Raw genomic sequence first — 23,534 nt, forward strand, 5'->3', positions numbered from 1 at the left:
GCAGAAGGATGATTAGTAAGTTTGCAGATGACATGAAAATTGGTGGTGATGTTGATAGTGAGGAAGGGTGTCTAAGGCTATAGCAGGATATGGATCAGATGGAAAGTTGGGCAGTGCATTGGGCAATAGAATTTAATTAAGGGTGGGACATGTACAGTAAACGGTAGAGCACTGAGGAATGTTGATGTACAGAGGGACCTTGGGGTTCAAGTCCATAGTTTTCTAAAAGTTGCAACACAGGTGGCTAGGGTAGTGAAGAAAGCACATGGCATATGCCCCTCAAAGTTTGAGGCCTAGGATATAAAAGTTGGGGGGTTATGTTGCAAGTTTACAAAACACAATTGGACAATTGTGTGCAGTTCTGGTTGCCACGCTATAGGAAGGATGTAGTTGAGCTAGAGAGAGTACAGTGGAGATTCACCAGGGTGTTGCTTGGGTTGGAGGACTTTAGTTATGGGGAGAGATTGGAGAGGTGAGGTTTCTTTCTCTGTAGCAAAGAAGGCTGAGGGTGACCTGATAGAAGTTTATAAAATCATTAGGGGCATAGATAGGGTAGATCCAATCTTTTTCCCATAATAGGGGTATCAACAACAATAGATTTAAGATGAGAGGAGGGAGTTTTAAAGGGGATTTGAGGGAACTTTTTTTTTTACACAGAGTGGTTGATATCTGGAGCTCACTGCCAGAGGAGGTGGAATCAAATACAATCGCTATTTTTGGAGGCATTTAATCAGACATTGAATAGCTAGAAAAGCATGATACAGTCCTGATGTGAGCAAATGGGATTCGTGCAGAATGGCATGGAGTGTGCTGTCCAACTCTGTGACTGTGTATCCACCTCATCGCATGCTCCTGATCTGTATCGTGCTCTCTTTAACTGAGTTTTTCTTTTCTTTGCAGAAGATCAGTAAAGTCAAGGAGCCGGAGCCCGCTGTACTCGAGGCACTCACGGTCACATAGTAAACACCGGCAGTCCCGGTCTCCTAGTCGGCACTCGAGTATTTCACCCAGCCGATTTACCCTCAAGTCAAGTCTGGGTGCCGAGCTGAGCAAAACAAAGAGGGCAAGAGCTGCTGTGGCTGCCAAGGCCAGTGCGAAAGACTGCAGAGAGCCTAAAGTATCAGCCAGCAGCACGCACAGTACTGGTTCCAGTGGCACGCCTTCTGCCACCACACTTAAGGATGTCAAAAAATTGACTAAGTTAATTAAGTCAGAGAAGCCCCCTTCACCCATTGAAATCTCACATTCAGTGACTGTGAAGAAAGGCAAAGACATTGTCGACGAGATGATTCCAGAGATAAAAGTGAAGACTGAACGAGAAGAGGATGAACCGGTGCCGTCCCCACTGGCACTGGTGGTCAAAGAGTCTAAGTCACCAGCAGTGAAATGTGAGTCAGGAACACCAAAGGAGAGGAGTCTGCCGCCATTACCAAACGAAAGCGATCTGGAAAAGCCTCCGCTTCCTCCATCTGGTTCTGCTCCTCCACCATTACCTCCACCCTCCCCCCCACTAATACTACCTCCTGCCCCAGTACAACAACCTCCTCTGCCACCGGTGACTTCTAACCAATCACAAGCTCTGCTGGACGTTCTGACTGAAGTGCCGCCACCAATAACCACAGTGCAGCTGCCGCTGCCCCCAGTTCCCCTGCCGTTACCATCACCACCAGTACCTGTACCCGGATCCATACCTGTGCCCCTACTAACTCCTGCACCTGTCCTGTCGCACCCACCAACCACCTCACAGCACCAGCCGCCACGGACAACAGTGTTGACCAGTGGGCTCCCCATGCCACCGATGCTGAACTCAGTACTGCCCTTACTGACTTCAACTCTCCCACCGCTACCGCTGCCTCCACTGCTGCCGGGGGAGGATGAGATAGAAAGGTAAGAAAACTGAATAAGGTATCACAGCAACACTGGTCAGAACAAGTGGGAGTGCATTGTTATCCACATTTCTTCGGAAAATGCCAGACTGTTTGTTTTCTGAGCATCTCCACAAAGTGTTCTCATCAGATAAAGCAGATGCGTTGGGGGGAAGCAGCCAGCTGGTGTCGTTCTGAGCACACATCTGTTGCTGATGCAGGGACAGTGACAGGCTGGAGTGGTTCTGCAGCCACTATCTCCTGGTGACAGGGAAACCTTGCTGGGAAAACTGATGGTGGAGCTGACACATCAGAACTTTGAATTTCAGGTGGCGTGGGTTTGCGCTGATCAGACAGGAGATCTGAGAGTGGAATGCCCAGGGCAGACACAGATCCGGACACGGGAATTGGGGCGTGAAGATTCTCGATCTTAATTTGGTTTTTGTTTGTGGGTTTTTTTAGACTTCTATTCGTGTTCATCAAAATGTATTGGAGCGGTCGACACGGGATCCAGAGTAGTGCAAACTCACCCATGGGGTGAGGGGGACCCTGCCCTTGGGGTTTCGGGGGGTGTCCACTGACCCTAAGTGGAGCTCACACCTTGCCCCAGGTCAGGGATTGTGTGCTTTACATGTTTTGCTGCCCTCCTTTTGACAAGACTGCTGAGACTAAAGTCTGTTCACAGTGAGCTATCTGTGTCTGTCGTTTAAACCAGAGCAGCAAGTGATCAGCATTATTGGCTGCTCACAGATGTAAGAGTACAGGAAACAGTGCAGTGGAGCAGGCAAAGGCTTCAGGCAGTTGTCCCAAAAAAGGATTCTATGTACTTATGGGAATCAGGGATCCCATGGGAACAGGTACAGTGATGCTGAGAAGCTGTGTGTAGAAACTGAAGGCGCCAGTTTCTCTGAACAGGGTTGAGTAGTTGGTACCAAGTTGTACACAGCTCTGAACAGTAAATAACTGTGTTTGGCTGTGACTTCCAGTATATTGCCATTCTCTAAAGAATCTGCAGCAGTCATAGTTTCAAATGTTGGATGGGCACAATGATGGGTGGAGTCCAGGGAAAGCCTGTTTTACATGAAGACTTTAGAACGTGCAAGTACAGACTGTAGAAGAGGAAGGAAGAAGGTCTGTGTGACACAGGTGAAAATGGACACTAGCAGGCAGAGAGCGAGGTCTCCATAATATGGGCAGGAGAAGAGATAGTGTAACAGGGAGCAGGACTCTCGGTGACACGGTGGATACTAGCAGAGGGCACAGTGTGCAGAGTTCTTTGATCTGGCACGGTAACTCTGATGTCAAGAGGCTACCATCACCTCCACTTAAGGTTCATGAAATGGACAAGGTTGTGGCCAACAACATTCTCCCACTCAGTGGCCACTGCATCAACCTTCCCATTTTGATCTCCACTTTGTCTCGATTTGGCAGCTCAGCAGCCAGTAAATGGCTCAACATCTACCATGACGCTTTTCACGTCAGTGTTGGCTCATGATTGTATTCATTCAAAGCAGAGATCAGTAGATTTCTGGGCATTCGAGAATGGCGCTGAGGTGGAAGATGAGCCGTGATCACACTGAACTGCAGAGCAGGTTTGAAGGGCTGGTGGCCAATCCTCCTCCTCTTGTGTTCATAAGGAAGCAAGAGAGATTGACAATGAACCAGAAGGTACTGTCCAATGCAGTCACAATGGATGGTTGACTGTGTGTGATTCGTGTGGTGCAGACTTTCTGACAGCACCTGGAATAACCAGGAGTGAGAGGCCTTAACCAGCCCCAGAATTTAGAGGGAGGCCCCCACTCCACTCAATAGTTTAGCATAAAGTCCGCTGTGTTCAACCAGTACAACAGATGTCTGCAGTGCTCTGTCTAATAATTGTGTTTGGTTTCCACCCCCAGGTGCTGCCACCCATCTCTCCTCCTCCATTACTCTGGTTACTTGCTACCTTAACACTGTTTCTGTTTCTGTTACAGTCCAAAGGAGAGTCATGCTGTCAAACCAGCCAAGAAAGACAGAGACCAAAGAACACGGCATTTATTGACTGACCTCCCACTCCCTCCGGAGCTACCGGGAACGGATCCCTCGCCACCAGATTCCCCAGAGCAGAAGACCCCACCTCAGCCTCAACCGGTCCTTAAAAAGAGGCCCAAGTATGAACACTGGAGGGAATGAGTTTAGTGAAACACCTGGTCATCCTTTACTGGAAAGGGCCTATTATAATTCATTCCTCAGGCAGTGGGGAGTCAGTAATGGTCACATTGGTTCCGTGTAGGCTACCTCTGGGAAATAACTTTGTTCTAATGTGCCTCATGACTGCACCTTGTTGGAGGTAGATAGCAGGAAGGGATTACCAGAGCTGGATCATGGTAGAGGTTCCAATGATGTGTCCTAACCCTGGGTATGGATGGAGGGAGGTTTATCACTATTATTCTGAAATCATTCTTTTAAACCCTGGACAGTACCAGCCCATTCTGCTTAATTTCTCCTCATGGGGGAATCAATCTAATAATCCTTCATTACACCCCCCTCTAGAGCAAGTAAATCTTTCTTTGGGTAGGAATACCTGTACGCATCTTCCAGGTGCAGCCTCACCAGGGCCCTATGCGATTGCAGTAAGACATCTGTACCATTGTACTTGTCTTGCAGTAAAGACCAATGTATCTAATTGCTTGCTGCACCTATATGTCAACTTCCATCTACAGGGACTCTCACCTCCCTCTGTCTACCAAGACGTTTCAATATCCTGTTACTTAAGTGGATGACTTCATTTCTCAATACTGTATTCCATCTGCCATGTCCTTGCCCATTCAATTATTCTGTGGCCATGCCCCAAAGCCTCTCTGCCTCTCCCTCACACCCACTCTATCAGCCAACTTAGTGTCATCAGTAAACCTGGGTATATTACACTTGGTACCCTCATACAAATCACTTTTATAGATCATGTCCACTCGAGCCTTTGGTTCTCCACTAATTACAGCCCTCCAGATTGAACATTACTAATCTATTCCCACTCTTTTCTGTTTATGAATCCTCAGCTGAAACCAGTATAGATTTCCCTACCCATGTGTTCTAATTTGGTTTAGTAACTTACTTTGTGGTACCTTATCAAATGCCTTTTGAGAGTTCTTGTACACTGCTTTCCTTTTATCTATATTTCTTCCAACCTTAAAAAATGCTGCAAATATATTTCAAAGTTCCCCGTCATAACTTTGTCAACACTGCCCAATCACGTTGTTAGTTTCTTGTTAAGTAATAGATTGGACCATGTTCCTTCCTGCTACTCACCGTTTTCAATTTCTCCTTTTCTCTCTCACACCCTTAAATAGTGAGATTACATTTGTTTACTTTAGTTCAGTGAGATCTGGTCCAGAGTCTATCAACATTTTGGAAGATGACAACCAGTGCATCCACTATTCATCACCACCTCTTTCAAAAATTTCAATGGAACCTGTCCCTCAGTGAGGGTCAGTGTGTGTGTGAGACCCATCACCCAGTGAGGGTCAGTGTGTGGGACCCATCTCTCAGTGAGGGTCAGTGTGTGTGTGGGACCCATCTCTCAGTGAGGGTCAGTGTGTGGGACCCATCTCTCAGTGAGGGTCAGTGTGTGTGTGGGACCCATCACCCAGTGAGGGTCAGTGTGTGGGACCCATCTCTCAGTGAGGGTCAGTGTGTGTGTGGGACCCATCACCCAGTGAGGGTCAGTGTGTGGGACCCATCTCTCACAGTGAGGGTCAGTGTGTGTGTGGGACCCATCACCCAGTGAGGGTCAGTGTGTGGGACCCATCTCTCAGTGAGGGTCAGTGTGTGTGTGGGACCCATCACCCAGTGAGGGTCAGTGTGTGTGTGAGACCCATCACCCAGTGAGGGTCAGTGTGTGTGTGGGACCCATCTCTCAGTGAGGGTCAGTGTGTGGGACCCATCTCTCAGTGAGGGTCAGTGTGTGTGTGGGACCCATCACCCAGTGAGGGTCAGTGTGTGGGACCCATCTCTCAGTGAGGGTCAGTGTGTGTGTGGGACCCATCACCCAGTGAGGGTCAGTGTGTGGGACCCATCTCTCAGTGAGGGTCAGTGTGTGTGTGGGACCCATCACCCAGTGAGGGTCAGTGTGTGTGTGAGACCCATCACCCAGTGAGGGTCAGTGTGTGGGACCCATCTCTCAGTGAGGGTCAGTGTGTGTGTGGGACCCATCACCCATTGAGGGTCAGTGTGTGTGGAACTGCACCCCGATCTGTAGAACAGTGCCCCAGTCTCTGTCTCTGGATCTCTTGGTAATGGAGAGTCAACACCTTCAGTTGGAATGTACTTTGGACATGCTGTTGGGGATGAGAGAATTTACTGCTGGCAGTGCTGGTTTGTGTCTGTTAACACTCACACTTTCATATTTTTTTGAAGAATCTGTTGTCCTCGCTACGGTGAGAAGAAGGAGACCGAGAGTGACTGGGGCAAGCGTTGTGTGGATAAATTTGACATCATTGGAATCACTGGAGAAGGGACATATGGGCAAGTTTACAAAGCGAAAGACAAGGACACAGGTAAATGATGATTCAGAAACATCCTTTCTGACATACAGGAGATACATAGCATGTATTTCATGGTAAAAACATATTTATGTTTAAGAATAAGACTTTATATTCCTTCTGCTTTCTGATTGGTGGGATCATTTCTGCATGCTGATATCTCGCCATTCTTCCTGCTTCTCGCAGCCTGTGCGATCAGCACTTGCCATGGCATTGGCACCATTATAAGGGGTCCACTGTAAATTGCCCCTCATGTAGGTGAGAGGGGACAGTTGACGGGAATGTGGGCAGAACCACATGGGTTGAGTGTAGGATTACTGTCTGTCATTTTAAGCTGGGAGCTTTCTTTAGTGGGAGTTTTGCTGCACTAGAGACTAAACCAAGCAGAGGAAACCAGTTCTCGCAAGTTCACACAACATTGCTTGGTCATTGTCCCACAAGGCAGAGAGATCACCAGAACTGATGCAATAAATGTCAGTGAAAGCCAGTGTCTGGAACTCTACCCCATGAGGGTCAGTGTGTGTGGGACCTGTTCCCCCAGTGAGGGTCAGTGTGTGTGTGGGACCCGTTCCCCCAGTGAGGGTCAGTGTGTGTGTGGGACCCGTCCCCCAGTGAGGGTCAGTTTGTGTGTGGGACTGTCCCCCATTGAGGGTCAGTGTGTGTGTGTGGGACCTGTCCCCCAGTGAGAGTTAGTGTGTGTTGGACTGGCCCGTGAGGGTCAGTGTGTGTGGGACTGTCCCCAGTGAGGATCACTGTGTGGGACTGTCCCCAGTGAGGATCACTGTGTGGGACTGTCCCCCAGTGAGGGTTAGTTGTGTGGCACAGCCTCCAGTGAGGGTCAGTGTGTGTGGGACCTGTCCCCCAGTGATGGTAAGTGTGTGTGTGGGACCTGTTCCCCAGTGAGTTTTGGTTATCTTTGAGATTGTACCTCAATTTGTAGTCTGTGTGTCTGTACTAATGTAGCTACACCCAGGTTATAGTGTCATTCTGCTGGTCACCAATAGCAGACATATCACTCTCAGATATACTTGCTATAAGCAGAGTGCTGTGGTAGAACCCTACAGACCTCATGATGCCTGTCATTACTCTATCTCCTCTTAGGTGAGATGGTTGCTCTTAAAAAGGTTCGCCTAGATAATGAAAAGGAAGGCTTTCCCATCACAGCCATTCGAGAAATCAAAATCCTTCGTCAACTCAACCACACCAGTGTTGTCAACATGAAGGAGATTGTGACAGACAAACAGGATGCACTGGACTTCAAAAAGGATAAAGGTACACTGACAGGAGAGTGACCTGTCATTTCAGTATACTGCGAGTTGTAAGCCCAAGCATTGTCTGTGAGTTTCTGCCGTTCTCAATTAATTCCAATGCAGCTAACTCCAAGTTATGCTTTTCCAAAAGTGACATTGTGCAACTTGCAGGAGCTGTGCTCAATTTATGTTTCTCAGTTATATTTGATTGTCAATGGCCCAATGTGTGGTTGGTGGGCATCAAATGGTAAACTCTCTGACTGCTCCTTCTTGGAGTCAAAGCCCTGAGAACTTGAGTCATTTTAAGGAAAGGCACATGGGGGTGAAGGGTGTGGAAAGGCATCAGTGGTCCACCTCCTGTCCTCTCCTGCAAGAGGAACAATTCCAGGTGATGCTTACCGTCTCTTCAGGCAATTGGAAATCTGACAAATTTCTAAAATGTAAACAGAAACTGCTGGAAATACTCAAATGGTCAGGCAGCATCCTTGGAGAGAGAGTCAGAGCTCACATTTTAGGTCACTGGTCTTTAGCTTTTGACTAACTAGCCAGAAATACTGTCTTAATGGATTTTCCCAAGGTTCCACCACTAGCAAGAGATCATTGAGAGGTTGTAATGGTGTTGGTTGAGACACTTGTCAATCTCCCTGGTCCATGCAGCTGATCCAGGGTTAAAGTTGGATCTGAAGGATGGGCACTCCCAAGGCTTGAGCTCTGATGTGGAATTGTAACCCACAGTAACAGTTCACATGATGATGTATGATAGCATCCTTGGAGAGAGAGTCAGAGCTCACATTTTAGGTCACTGGTCTTTAGCTTTTGACTAACTAGCCAGAAATACTGTCTTAATGGATTTTCCCAAGGTTCCACCACTAGCAAGAGATCATTGAGAGGTTGTAATGGTGTTGGTTGAGACACTTGTCAATCTCCCTGGTCCATGCAGCTGATCCAGGGTTAAAGTTGGATCTGAAGGATGGGCACTCCCAAGGCTTGAGCTCTGATGTGGAATTGTAACCCACAGTAACAGTTCACATGATGATGTATGATATCATGAGCCAAGCTTACACTTTCCAACACAAAAACATTAAATATTTAAGAATCTCATGCTGAATGTTTTTCCAAATTCCTTGTGTCATAGTAGCTGCTAATTTGCTGCTTTGTCTCCCTCAATATCGGTGTGTGTGTGACAGGGGCTTTCTACCTGGTCTTTGAATACATGGACCATGATCTGATGGGGCTTCTGGAGTCGGGGCTGGTGCATTTCACTGAGGACCACATCAAATCCTTCATGAGGCAGCTGATGGATGGCCTGGACTATTGTCACAAGAAAAACTTCCTGCACCGTGACATTAAATGCTCCAACATCCTCCTCAACAACAGGTAGGGAGTGTGACAAAGCCAGCACGTAGATGAGAGGGAGGGGGTAACATAGGATTAGTGTGGGGTGGGGTGGGGTTGGGAGTAAGGGAGATGTCTGTGGAGGGACAGGATAGAATGGGCTTTGGTGTCGGGGTGTTGGTGAGAGTGCTGGGTTGAGGATGTTAGGGCTGTGGGAAGTTGCAGAGTATTTTAGAGGCTGCTGTGAGACTGATTTGTTCTCTTCATCCAGTGGACAGATCAAGCTGGCAGATTTTGGCTTGGCGCGATTGTACAACTCTGAGGAAAGGTGAGTTGGAAAATTGTGTTTTATTCATTTTATATGTTCAGGCTGTAGTACAGCCCTGTGGTGTGTGTGAACAGGGACCCTGGTCCCTTGTGAGAGCATGGCATAGTTTCTATGGGGCTTTGTGGCACTGCTAATAAAGATATTAATCAGTCATGCATGGAAGCAGAGAAAACCCCAATGCACATCATTTGCAAAGGATCTTACAGAAAGGATTTTACAAATGACCTGGTCCCTGAGCAAGAGCTGCCTGTTCAATGAAGGCCAATCCTCCGTACGTTCAGACCACTACCCAAATCCGTTGGTGACAAATGGCTTCACTGGAAGGAAAGCCTTGTGTTTATCCAGCTTCAGTCCTCACCCCCACCTGTGGAACCAGTCCAGTGGACTTACTCTAGCTAGGCACTCGCCCAGCTTACTCCACAGCATCTCCAAGCCCCACTGCCAAGGAACCAGACCCATTGCCATATTGGAACATCCAGGCTTGAGCATATGCCGTCATTGTTGCCTGGTCCTAATCCTGCACCTCCCTAGCCAGCACTATTAGCACAAGAAGAAGATCTCCCTGCCAGCAGCTTGAGAAAACTGATGCCTGCAGTAACTGTTGCGTAAGCAAACCTGCAGCAAGCTGTCTTGAACACCGAGGCAGTGAATAAGCAGCCAGTCTGACTGAAGTGGTGTTGGTCAAAGAAAATACCAGATTTGTGAAAGGGAAATCATGTTTGACAAATCCGTTGAGAGTTTTTTCAGTTTGTAACTAGCAAAATATTTAAGGTGCCACACAATGTTATTAACCAGCATTAGAGCACTTAGATTTGGGAGTAATTATTCAGGCACGGTTTGGAGGTGAGTTGTTTGTCATTTAGACTGACACGTGAACAGCAGGGGATAGAGGGGCGGACCATGTGCAGGCAGATGGGATTAGCTAGATTGGCATCACAGTCGACACAGACGTGGTGGGCCGAAGGGCCTGTTCCTGTGCTTTACCGTTCTGTATCTGATTTTTTTTAAAATTGATTTTCAGGATTCGGGCAGCATTTAATATTTGCCACTCTTTGCCCTTGAGCTGCTGCCTTGAACTGAGACACTCCTGGTGAAGGTGCTCAGTGCTTTTGGGGAGGGAGTTCCAGGATTTAGACCCAGTGATGATGGACCTCATATCTGTTTACAAATCCGGATGGTGGGTGACTGAGAGAGGAACGTACAGGCGTTGGTTTTCCATACACCTGCTGCCCTTCCTTCAGTGTGGTAAAGGTCACGGGTTTGAGAGCTGCTGCCAGAGTAGCCTGGGCGAGTAACTGCAGTGCATTTTGTAGAAATGTGTTCTGCTACAGTGCACTAGTGGTGGAGGGAATCAGTGTTTGTGGTACTGGATGGGGTGCCAGTAAAGTGGGCTGATCTGTCAAGCTTCTTGGGAGTTGTTGGCACTGCACTTGGCAAGTGGAAAATGTTCTATTTGTGTTCCTGACTTGTGCCTTGTAGATGGTGGAAAGGTATCAGGAGGTGAATCCTTCACCACAGGATATCCAGCCTCTGACCTGCTCTTGTAGCCACAGTATTTATGTGGGTGGTCCAGTTGAGGTTCAGGTCATTAGTGACCTCTGGATGTTGTGGTGGGGGACTGTTCGATTGTATTGCCATCAGATGTCAAGTGTAGGTAGCTCTCTCTTCTTGGAGATGGTCATTACCTGGCACTTTCAGCTCAGGCCTGAGTGTTGTCCAGGTCCTGCTGCATGCAGGCATGTACTGCTTCATTAGTTGAGGAGGCAAATGGAATGGAACATTGTGCAGTCATCAGCGAACATCCCACTTCTGACATTATGATGAGAAGAAGGTCATTGATGAAGCAGCTGAAGATGGTTGGGTCAAGGACACTGCCCCGAGGAAGTCCTGCAGCGATTAACTTGATTGAAATGTTTTGAGTAGATAGCGAATTGGGCCAAGAGGGCAAGATTCAGATCAGTTTATTGTCACATACGCTAGGGTGCAATGAATTCCTCGCTCGCATGAAGCTCACAGCGTAAACAGTATACATGGTGATAATAAATACAGCAACGAGCACAAAGACAACAGAATGATGCAGAGTACAGTAGTGCAAACTGAAGTAGTGTAAAAAGAAATGCTAAAGTGACAATAATGGAAGAGGTAGAATTAAGAGTTCAAGAATGTGGCAGCACCACTGGGAAGGGGATGTGAAAGAGGTGATCGGTTCAGTGTGCGTTTGATGTTGTCCTTCTAGATGTCACCAAGGGTTTTGATGAAGTCCAATATGGCAAACCAATCAGGAATGTAATAGCCAAAGGGAAATTGACAAAAAATTGGGTCAGTGGGAGAAAGCAAAGTGCAGTGGTCAACAATAGAAGTGACCGAAGAGCAGTGTGCAATGGGGTTCCACAGAGCTCAGTACCAGCTCCATTGCTTTTCATGTTATGTGCTGGTGGTTTAGTTTAAATGGGGGCCATGATGAACAGGTTTGCGAGGGATACCAAATTTATCAGGGTGATAGATGATCGAAAGGCTGCAGGACAATGTCATTGGACTGAGCAGGTGGCTACAGAAGTGGCAAATGGAATTCAATCCAGGACAAATGAAAGGTAATGATTTTCAGACAGAAAAACGAGGCAAGAATCAGAATCAGGTTTATTACCACTGACATATGTTGTGAAATTTGTTGTTTTGCAGCAGCAGTGCAGTGCAAGACATAAAAGTTACTATAAGTTACAAAACTGAATAAATAGTTCAAAAGAGGAATAATGAGGGAGTGTTCACGGACTGTTCAGAAATCTGATGGCAGAGGGGAGGAAGTTGGGTGTGGGTCTTCAAGCTCCTGTTCCTCCTTCCCAATGGCAGTAACGTGAAGAGGCCATGTCCCGGATGGTGAGGATACTTAATGATGGATGCCGCCGCCTTGAGACACCGTCTCTTGAAAATGTCCTCGATGGTGGGGAGGGTTGTGTCTGAGGACATCTTCAAGAGGATACGTAGTAAATGGACAGACTCCAAAATATGTGGAAGAACAGGGATCTTGGGGCACAGATTCTAGGAATTTGTCAGGTCACTGAGATAAGGTGATTCAAGAAGGCATATGGGATAATTGGCTCAAAGGTTGAGCCACAGAATACAACAGTGGCATCAGGCTAGAACTAGTTAAACCCCAGCAGAGCACTGTGTACATTTCTGGTCACAATACTGGAGCATGTGATGCCACTGGAGAAGGTGCATCGAAGGTTTACAGGGCTAGACACCTGTGGTTGTGAGGAGAGACTGGCTAGGTTGGAGGGGTTTTTTTTTGGAATAAAGGTTACCAAATGGAAATTTGTCTCAAATGAGACTTTGACGGAGAATATGCTGACTTCCCTTGGGAGAGAAGTTGATTTTAAGAGGACATAGATTAATTGGTAGAAGAGTTAATCTAAATAGTGAGGATCTGGAACTCACTGAAAGAGTGGCTATGGCAGAAGCGCTCATCATACCCGAGTACCTGAAAAACTATAACCTGCAGGGCTAGGGATCCGTTTCCATTCTGATTACATTCCAGATCAGCTCCAGGTGCATTCAGACTACTCTCAGGTTGTGCTTGGATTGTGGCCACTTGTGCCAGTGGCTGTTGGTTCTGAGTACGTGTTGCCTTGAACTTTTTGGAGTCAGCATTGATGTATAGGATATCGCTGCTTTGTTGGGAGTGACATATCTCAATGCTCCAATATTTCTTTGTCAGCCGCCCTTACACCAATAAAGTCATCACGCTGTGGTATCGACCACCAGAGCTGCTTTTGGGGGAGGAGCGATACACACCGGCCATTGATGTTTGGAGCTGTGGGTAAGTGACACAGCTTACTCACTGGAATTGAATCTGCTACTGAGGATTGTTCATGTCTCAATATATTTTGCTGCTTATTATTTCAAAAGCCCTGTGTATGAGACAAGGAATGAAGGAGTGCTGTTGCACTACTTATAAAAGGCTAAAGGAACTGGCAGTGTAAAGGGAGGTAAGCAGTGGGAAGCATTAAGGTAGGGTACTAGGACAGAGACCTTGGGCAGAGGGAGGGAAGATATGTTTTGGTGAAGCATGCTGTCATGTTGAGCAATGATAATGTGGCAAAGTATATCAACTGGACAGTAAGGCACTCAGTCAGAATCAGCATCTCTTTAAAGGAGAGATGATTCGAATTAGTGAAACAAAATGCTTTTAGGAAGAAAATTAGAAAGGAAAATATTTTAAATCAAAGGAGAAGAGAGTGCCCAGCAACAAGATGCAAACAGCAGGAATGTTGCTGTCTTTGTACAGAGTGTGGCTGCGATTGGGTTCACTATTGCTGACACTTCTGCTTTATCTGTGTCATACTCCATAGTGACTGAGTACCGTGTGAGTGTGCAAGTGACTGGGACCCAAGTGCACCTTGGGGCATGAAGCGTGCAAGTGACCTTGAGTCGTGTGCAAGAGTGAGTTGGGCTTTGCACACCCATGCTGGATAGATTGCAAACACCCGTGTGAGGCAGCAGTGAGAGCCAGGGAGCCGGAGTGTGCGTCCAGTGTGAGCAGGCCAAGTGGGCGAGTGTGAGCCAGACTGTGCACACCAATCTGAGCCAGAACATGACTGTGAGCTGCTCACTGTGTGGGTGTGAGGACTGGCCTCCACCCTCGCCTCTGGGCAGGGTTCTGAGTGCCAATGTCAGCAGGAGTCCACAGGAAAGTGTGAGCTGGGCTCCACTCGTGATTGTGAGCCAGAGCACAATTGTGTGAGTGTGTACCATCTGCAGATGCAAGTGTGCCCCACCTCCCATTCTGAGGGTGGTCTGGCGTTTGGGCTTTTGTGACAGCCGGTGCTCGAGGGGGAGTGAGATCTGTGTCAGGTGAGCTCTAACTTTCCACTCTGTTTGCAGTTGTATCCTTGGGGAACTCTTCACGAAAAAGCCAATCTTTCAGGCTAATCAGGAGCTGGCACAACTTGAGCTCATCAGGTAGGAGATGAATTTCAGAAGTTTAATTGATGTTCACCATGTGTGTAAGTTGCGCTGAGCAGGCATTGCATAGAGCTGCCTCAGTAAGTTTAGTCAATGTTACTGATAACGTCCCAACTCTATATTTTCTGGGATGTGATTGTCACTGGCATGGCCATCACCAAAAGGCCACACAGAAGTGTCCACGTCACGTCCCTGGGAACCTGACTGTTCACCCACCGGTAGCATTGTGCCAGTCGATGGAAGGATCCACGATTTCAGTGAGTGGTCAGTGGAAGAAGAATATTGCCCTAGAGAGGGTGAAGGTGGGCTCTCAACTGCTGGTGGGGTAAAAGTGCTTAGACCTGGGGAATTGACGGAATGTGACTTGGAGGGGAACCTTGCTCGTTGTGTTCCTGTGCACTTGCAGCCCTTCCCCTTACTGATGGTGCAGGCTTTGAAGGGACTGACCACGTTGTGGAGCTGGTGAACAGGATGCCATCAAATGTGCTGATTTCTCCACAGGATGTCAAGCTCCTTATGTTGTTGGAACTGAAAGCATTCAGGGAATTGGACACCGTCTCACACCCCTGACACGTGCATGGTTGATGGAAAGGATTTGGGGAATCATGTGCTTTGTAACACCCAGTCTACGGCTTTCTCTTATGGCCACAGTATTTTCCTGTCTGGTCCAGTTGATTCCGCTCAGTTGTGACCTGGGGATGCTGGTGTTTGGGGACTTAGTGATGATGCCATTGAACTTCTAGAGAAATAATAGACACTCTTGTTGCTGTTAATTGCCTGACATAAAACAGAAAGTGCTGGAAGTAGAAGGTCAGGCAGCATCTGTGGGGAGAGAGAGAGACGGAGTTAATGTTTCTGGTTGATGACCTTTCATCATGTTCTGATGAGTACTTAAAGTATTTTCTGGTTTTAACTGCCCTGTTTTTTGTGTGAAGAGGCCATACATCAGATGGATGCTGGTGGTGTAGCTATATGAGAAGAATCTCTTGTTCTCAAATACAGTCAACAGCACCACATTGAGACTTTTGTCAGACCTTGCAGGCTTTTTGCATCCCCTGCACTCACCTGTCGATATGATGTGAATTGAATTGACTAAAGGCGGGGTGCTGTGTTGGTGGGATGTCAGGAGGAAGCTGAGGTGCAACATGCACTGGCTGAATGGATGATGGATGTGATCTCCAGCACTCCTGGGCTCTATGTCTTCATTGAGGATGGGAGGATGTAGAACATTGCCTCCTTTCAGTGGTTTCATTGTCCTTCACCACTCACCACTGAGTGTGGCAGGATTACAGGGCTTTGTTCTTAGTGATTAGTAATGGTGTAACAGTTCTCTCTTCTGCACACTGTCTCTGCGATTTACCACACATGATCCGATGCTTCACTCAGCTGGGACCCCATCTTTGGGTACGTGTGGTGCCGCTCCCAGCATGCTCTTCTGCTCTCATTGACTTCAGTTGACAGTAATGGTAGAAGAAGGGATAGGTCGGGCCATGAAGGGTACAGACTGTGGTGGCGATCATTTCTGTGTCTGCTGAACTGCCATATCTGTTCTGATTCCATCACATTGAACACGATTGTGTTGCCATGCACCACAATGCACAGTGTGAAGATTGGACTTCCTCTGTACCAGGACTGAGCAATAGAACCACAGAACACTACAGCACAGAAAACAGGCCATTTGGCCCTTCTAGTCTGTGCCGAAACAGTATTCCGCTAGTCCCATTGACCTGCACCCAGTCCATAACCCTTCAGACTTCTCCCGTCCCTGTATCTATCCAATTTATTCTTAAAACTCAAGAGTGAGCCAGCATTTACTACATCAGATGGCAGCTTGTTCCACACTCCCACCACTCTTTGAGTGAAGAAGTTCCCCCTAAACTTTTCCCCTTTCACCCTAAAGCCATGTCCTCTCATACTTATCTCTTCTAATCTAAGTGGAAAGAGTTTACTCGCATTAACTCTGTCTATACCCCTCATAATTTTGTAAACCTCTATCAAATCTCCCCTCATTCTTCTGCACTCCAAGGAATAAAGTCCTAACCTGTTCAATCTTTCCCTGTAACTCAACTCCTGAAGACCCAGCAACATTCTAGTAAATCTCCTCTGCACTCTTTCAATCTTACAAATATCCTTCCTATAGTTAGGTGACCAGAACTGCACACAGTACTCCAAATTTGGCCTCACCAATGTCTTATACAACCTCACCATAACATCCCAAATCCTATACTCAATACTTTGATTTGAGAATGCCAGGATGCCAAAAGCCTTGTTTACAACCCTGTCTACCTGCGACGCCACTTTCAGGGAATTATGTATCTGAACTCCCAGATCCCTTTGTTCCTCCGCACTCCTCAGTGCCCTACCATTTACTGTGTATGTCCTACCTAGATTTGTCCTTCCAAAATGCAACACCTCACACTTGTCTGCACTGAATTCCATCTGCCATTTTCTGGCCCATTCTTCCATTTGGTCCAGATCCCTCTGCAAGCTTTGAAAGCCTTCCTCGCTGTCCACTATGTCTCCAATCTTAGTGTCATCAGCAAACTTGCTGATCCAATTTACCACATTATCATCTAGATCATTGATATAGACAACAAACAACAATGGCCCCAGCACAGATCCCTGAGGCACACCACTAGTCACAGGCCTCCAGTCTGAGAAACAACCATCCACCACCACTCTGTCTTCTCCCACACAGCCAACTTCGAATCCAGTTTACAACTTTTCCATGGATACCTAGTGTCTGAACCTTCTGAACTAACCTCCCATGTGGGACCTTGACAAAGGCCTTACTAAAGTCCATGTAGACAACATCCACAGCCTTTCCTTCATCTACTTTCTTGGTAACCTCCTCGAAAAACTCTACAAGGTTCGTTAAACATGACCTACCACGCACAAAGCCTTGCTGACTATCCTTAATCAGCCCTTGGCTGTCCAAATACTTGTATATCCGATCTCTCAGAACACCTTCCAATAATTTACCCACTACTGATGTCAGGCTCACTGGCCTGTAATTACCTGGTCTACTTTTAGATCCTTTTTTAAACAACGGAACTACATGAGCTACCCTCCAGTCCTCCGGCACCGCACCCGTGGCTAAGGACATCTTAAATATATCTACCAGGGCCCCTGCAATTTCTGCACTAGTCTCTCTCAATGTCCGAGGAAATATCTTATCAGGCCTAGGGGATTTATCTATCTTTATTCGCTGTAAAGCAGCAAGCGCCTCCTCCTCTTTAATCTCTATATGTTCCATGACACTATTGCCTGTTTCCCTTCCTTCCATGTTTCCCACTATGCCAGTTTCCTGAGTAAATACTGATGCAAAAAAAGATCTCATCCATCTCCTGAAGCTCCACACATAGACGACTACTCTAATCTTCTAGGGGATCAATTTTGTCCCTTACTATCCTCTTCGTATACTTGTAGAAACCCTTTGGGTTTACCTTCACATTGTCTGCCAAAGCAACCTCATGTCTTCTTTTTGCCTTCCAGATTTCCTTTTTTAGTATTTTCTTACATTTTCTATACTCTTCCAAGTTCCTCATTTGTTCCTAGTTGCCTATACCTGCTATACACCTCTCTCTTTTTCTTAACCAGATCGCCATTATCCCTTGAAAACCAAGGTTCCCTATGCTTGTTAACTTTACCTTTAATCCTGGCAGGAACATGCAAACTGCACTCTCAAAATTTCGCCTTTGAAGGCCTTCCACTTACTGAGCACGTCCTTGCCAGAAAACAACTTATCCCAATCCACTCTTCCTAGATCCTTTCTCATTTCCACAAAATAGGCCTTTCTCCAATTTAGAACCTGAACCCGAGGACCAGACTGGTCCTTATCCATAATTAACTTGAAACTAATGACATTATGATCACTGGACCCAAAATGCTCACCTACACATACTTCTGTCACCTGACCTGTCTGGTTCCCAATAGGAGATCAAGTATTGCATTCTCTCTCGTTGGTACCTCTATATATTGATTTAGAAAACTTTCCTGAACACATTTGACAAATTCCAAGCCATCCAGCCCTTTCACAGTGTGGGAGTCCCAGTCAATATGTGGAAAGTTAAAATCCCCTATTATTACAACTTTCTGTTTCTTACATCGGTCTGCTATCTCACTACAGATTTGTTCCTCCAATTCTCTCTGACTATTGGGCGGTCTATAATACAACCCTATTAGTATGGCCACACTTTTCCTATTCCTCAACTCCACCCGTATGGCCTCAGTAGATGATGTGGACAAATATGTTTGCAAATTGTACACTAGTGAAGCAGGTGTAGCCCTGGTGTTGGTTCACGATCCCTCAGCGTGCACTGAATAGGACAGCTCCAGTGTTCAGGCACCTTGGTTGTTGTTGGTGCCACTGCACCTCTGCAGTGATGGCTGTTGAAGTTCTCACCCAGCATTGGTTGTGGGGTTTGCCACTCGCAGTGCTGCTGTCAGATTGTGATTTGTCAGCTGTGGGAGGTCGGTAGTTGGTACTGTCACTGTTGGATCTGCTGCCCTTCATGGGTTGGAGTAAATGTTGAAGACTCCTAAGGCCACTGTCCCTCCCCCATCCGGTGCCACCACAGAGGAGATTTGGGCTAAAGAAATGCTCCTGTGAGTATGGTGAGATCAGGGTGTTGCTTGTTCCAAATTTAAACATACGTCACGAGTTGATTATGAGAAGGACTCTGCGTGAGCCAAGGGTGCCTTTGCTGTGTCTGAATTAACAGCTTTGTGATCAGTACAGGAAGGTGGAACTGAGGCATGTTCTTACTGAGGTGGATCAGGCAGAAGGATCGAATGCCCTGCCCCTGTTCCTTTATCTTACATTCTCAGCTTGGTTTTTGTCTTGAGCTTTGCCTCTGTGACTATTGGTCTAAATGTTCAGTGCCCTTTGAGTAACAGCTGTGGGAATGGTTGTGTAATGGTTACATAACTGAACAAGTGATCCCGAGGCCTGGAAGAATGGCTAGAGACTTGAGTTCAAATCCCACTGCAACAGATGGGGAGTTTAAATTCAGTTGATTAAATAATCTGGATTAACATGCTATTACTGGTAATAGTGACCATGAAACTGATGAATTGTCTTCACACCCATCTGTTTCAGTTCAGGAATGAAATCTCCCAGCCTTATCTGGACAAACTTGTATGCAACTCCAGGGTGACATTTAACTGCCCTCTGAAGTGGCTGAGCTAGACAGTCAGTTGTACCGAACTCTGGCATCAAAGTACAAGCAGAATAAAAGCAGTCTATCTAGCGTTGACCTTCTTATTCTGAAACTATGCCTCCTAGTTCTAGATAACCCCATAAGGGGTAATATCATGTCAGTATCTACACAAGAAAATAGGAGCAGGAGTAGGCCACTCGGCCCCTCAAACCTGCCCCACTATTCAGTGTGATCATGGCTGATCTGCCCCAGGTTTCTGTGTCAGCTGCCCATGGTCCTCAGTACAAAAATTATCTTTCATTGAGATCTTTTAGTTTCTTCTATCATGAAGACAGAATCATTTGATCACCGTCTCCCATTTCTTTATCTTCCATTATTAATTCCCTTTTCCAGTCCTCTGAGGAGCCAATGTTTACTTTAGAATGTCCCACTTTACAATGTTACTCTTCTTGTTTATGTACTTGAACAAGTTCTTTACTCTTTTATTTCTTGCTAGTTTGTTCTCATAATCTATTTTCTCCATCTTTTCTGGTTTGTAAAATTTTCTCAATAAGCTAGCCTGCCACTAATGTTCAAACCGTCACATGGTTTCAATTTCATACCATTTTTAACCTCCTTAGCTATAAATTCCTTTGCTAGAGTGCAGACGTGGAACGTGAAGTGTTCCAGTGTATCCGTGTACTCACACTTCAAAGTTATACTTGTGGGTTTGATTTTGGCCAGAACGGTGTGGAGGTGTAGTAACTGGCCATTTCTATGGCACCATTAAAGGTGCACGTTTCATGAAAATGTTTGCAGATCATTCTATTTATGCTTTTATATTTTTCAGTCGATTATGCGGCAGCCCTTGTCCAGCTGCTTGGCCAGATGTCATTAAGCTGCCATACTTTCATACTATGAAACCCAAGAAACAATATCGGCGACGCCTTCGTGAAGAATTTGCATTGTAAGTTCATAGTCAGTGGAACTGTGCAACTCCATGGAGTAGTTGTTGAAACTGCCCTGGGATATTTGATGGGACAATGTAGAGGGATTCTTTGTATTTAACCTGCGCTTCCCTGACCTGGGAGTGTACGCCGGACAGTGTTGAGAGTACATTGGAAAAAGAAGAGACCATTTAACTCTTTAATACTATTTCATCATTTAATGAGATCTGTGTCGTTCCAAATTTTCACATTTATTATACGTTAGCCTTCATCCTAGAACACCATCAGAAACTGACATTTGCCATTGAAGAAGGGAGCTCCAAACTTGCACAGCACTCTTCACGTAGAAATGCTCACTGACTTCTTGCTCTATTCCTACATTCTGACCCCAAGTCCTAAAATTTAGGGCCAGGCTACTACCTAGCCAGCGGCAAAAGTTTGGCTCTATCCAATTGTCACCCCTTAACCTTCTAAATTCTAGGCGATACAACCCTGGTTTGTGTTATCACTTCCTGGAGTTTAACACTCGAAATTAACACATCATTCCAGAAATTAACATGTTCCTGCAAGGATCCTCCCAAGGTGCCATGGCCAGAACAGCTCTCATTCCTCAGGTGTTGTCCAACCAGGGGTTTGTATTGCTGTGGCATTACTCCTATCCCTCTGACTATAAAGGCCAGAATTGCATTAATCTTTCTGATTACTTCATTTACACTCTGGACATGAAATTTAATTCAGCAACGTACAGACATTCAGGTCTGTTTTGACCTTCGCTGCTTCTCACTTTACAGAATTCTGAAAATGACTGTCAGAAGGCCCGGGAGGTTCCAGCCTTTTGTCATAGTCATCAACATGGAAACATGCCCTTCCTCAATGGGTATCTATCTATACTAATCCCATTTCCCAGCACTTCATTACCATATGTCACAGCGTTTCAAGTGCTCACCTAAATATGTAAATGTTATGAGAGTGTCTGCCTCCACCACCTCCTCAGGCAGTGCATTCCAGATCCCAAACTCTTCTGGGTGAAAAAATTCTTCCTCAAGTCTTCCACCCCTTACCTTAAATCCATAACTAGACACCTCTAAGATGAAACATTTCTCATAATGTTTTATAATTTTGTACCTCCATGATGCCCCAGTCAGCTTCCACTGCTCCAAGGAAACAAACCTAGCCTGTCCGATCTCTCCTCATAACTGAAACACTCCATCCCAGACGACATCCTGATGACTCTCCTCTGCACCCTCTCCAGTGCAACCAATCCTATAGGGTGGTAACCAGTACTCCAGCTGTGTCCTAACCAAAGTAGTTGTACCATAAACTCCCTGCTTCTATATTCTGTGACCTGGCTAATGACGACGTATCCCATATGCCTTTTAACCACATCTACTAGTGCTGCTGCTTTCAGGAATCCTTGTCCATATATGTCAAGATCCCTCTGTTCCTCGGTACTTCCTAGGGTCTGACCATTAACTGTGTATGTCCTGGTCTTCTTATCCTTCCTAAAGTGCATCAGTTCACATTTTTCAGGATTAAATTCCACCTGCCATTTCCCTGCCCACCTTGCTGACTGATCAATATCCTTCTATGGGTGAACACTACCTTCCTCGCTCCCATCAGCACCACCTTTTCTTGTGTCATCTGCAGATTTACAAATCATATTTCCTCCATTCACATCCAGATTTAATGTGTTTACAGCAAGGTCCCAGCAGTCTGTCATTTTGCCAGGAGCCTTCTAACTTTTGCCAGACTGCCTTCTAACCTTTGTTGGGGTATGGGCTTGACCCTGATTTATGATGGTGGTTCATTAATGCATGGAATTGTGTGTAGTAGCTCTGGAAAGGTCGCTGGCTGCGTCATGCACAGTAGCAGATGTTTAACACGGTGCGTTGGCTGTGACTCATGGCTGGAACAACATATTCAGCTATCGGGGATGATATCTCTGGATACTCCCTCCGAGCTGTGAAGCAATATTTGTTGCTCCTGAGCCTTGCTAGGCTGGGCCTAGATTCCCCACAAGTTTTGTGTTAAACGTATTTGCAGTTTGTCAGTTTAAGAATGCGGAGATTTGTTATTTCTGCAGCATTCCACTACCTGCACTGGACCTACTTGACCACATGCTGACTCTCGACCCCAGCAAACGCTGCACTGCTGAGCAAACCCTCCAGAGTGACTTCCTCAAAAACGTGGACCCCACAAAAATGCCTCCTCCTGAGTAAGTATTGCTGTCAGTTCAGGCGCACCAGTATTCCACAGTTCAATGTAAAGCTTCACTGTTTCATATCTTTGTTCTCTTCTTTCTCCTGCAACGTTATGACCGCACTTTTCCCTACATCATATTTGGTCCTAAGTTGGTCTGTCCTTATCGGCAACATGAGCAGAGATATATCCACAAACAAATAACCAGCTGATACCTTGCGATGTTGGTTACAGTGCTGGAGAGCTCATCTTACAGCAATGCCTTAGAGTTGTTGGAATGGAATTGAACAGATGCAAAGGACGATGGCTGCCCAGCCCACCTTAAGATAACAGCACTAAAAATGAAGCACACCCTAAGTACAGTGCCTCCAGCAACGTAGTGTCTAGTTAACCTACCTACTCACAGTACAGGAGACCTGCAGTGTTGCCCCTTCACCAGTACAGTTCTCCATTAGTACTGCCTGAAACAGTACAGCTCACCCTTATACCATCCTTTCAGCATTGTGATGCTCCCTCAGTACCACCCCTCCCTCAGTGCAACACTCCCTCAGTACTGCCCCCCCACCGTGTGACCCTCCCTCAGTACTGCCCCTCCCACCGTGACCCTCCCTCAATACTGCCCCTGCCTCAGTGCAACACTCCCTCAGTACTGCCCCCCACAGTGTGACCCTCCCTCAGTACTGCCCCCCCACCGTGACCCTCCCTCAGTACTGCCCCCCCCACAGTGTGACCCTCCCTCAGTACTGCCCCTCCCTCAGTGGGACACTCCCTCAGTGGGATACTCCCTCAGTACTGCCCCTCCCACAGTGTGACCCTCCCTCAGTACTGCCCCTCCCTCAGTACTGCCCCTCCCTCAGTACTGCCCCTCCCACAGTGTGACCCTCCCTCAGTGGGACCCTCCCTCAGTGGGATGCTCCCTCAGCGGGACCCTCCCTCAGTACTGACCTCAGTGGTGCGACCTTCTCTCAGTCCCGCCCTGGTAACTGTACT

General features: G+C 46.6%; 1 protein-coding gene across 1 annotated transcript in view; it reads left to right on the forward strand.

Annotated features, from left to right (window-relative positions):
• Positions 1 to 23,534, forward strand: part of cdk12 (cyclin-dependent kinase 12) — a gene marked incomplete at its 5' end in the record, with an annotated part of 47,338 nt that overhangs the window by 12,645 nt on the left and 11,159 nt on the right. Inside the window, 10 exons of the mRNA XM_052038365.1 lie at positions 901 to 1,887; positions 3,839 to 4,015; positions 6,258 to 6,397; positions 7,484 to 7,654; positions 8,820 to 9,009; positions 9,239 to 9,295; positions 13,011 to 13,112; positions 14,177 to 14,254; positions 20,249 to 20,365; positions 22,429 to 22,560. Coding sequence (XP_051894325.1) covers positions 901 to 1,887; positions 3,839 to 4,015; positions 6,258 to 6,397; positions 7,484 to 7,654; positions 8,820 to 9,009; positions 9,239 to 9,295; positions 13,011 to 13,112; positions 14,177 to 14,254; positions 20,249 to 20,365; positions 22,429 to 22,560 — 2,151 coding nt within the window. The remainder of the gene's footprint in view (positions 1 to 900; positions 1,888 to 3,838; positions 4,016 to 6,257; positions 6,398 to 7,483; positions 7,655 to 8,819; positions 9,010 to 9,238; positions 9,296 to 13,010; positions 13,113 to 14,176; positions 14,255 to 20,248; positions 20,366 to 22,428; positions 22,561 to 23,534) is intronic.

The sequence above is a fragment of the Pristis pectinata genome, chromosome 25 (genome assembly GCF_009764475.1).
Source record: "Pristis pectinata isolate sPriPec2 chromosome 25, sPriPec2.1.pri, whole genome shotgun sequence".
NCBI lineage: Eukaryota > Metazoa > Chordata > Chondrichthyes > Rhinopristiformes > Pristidae > Pristis > Pristis pectinata.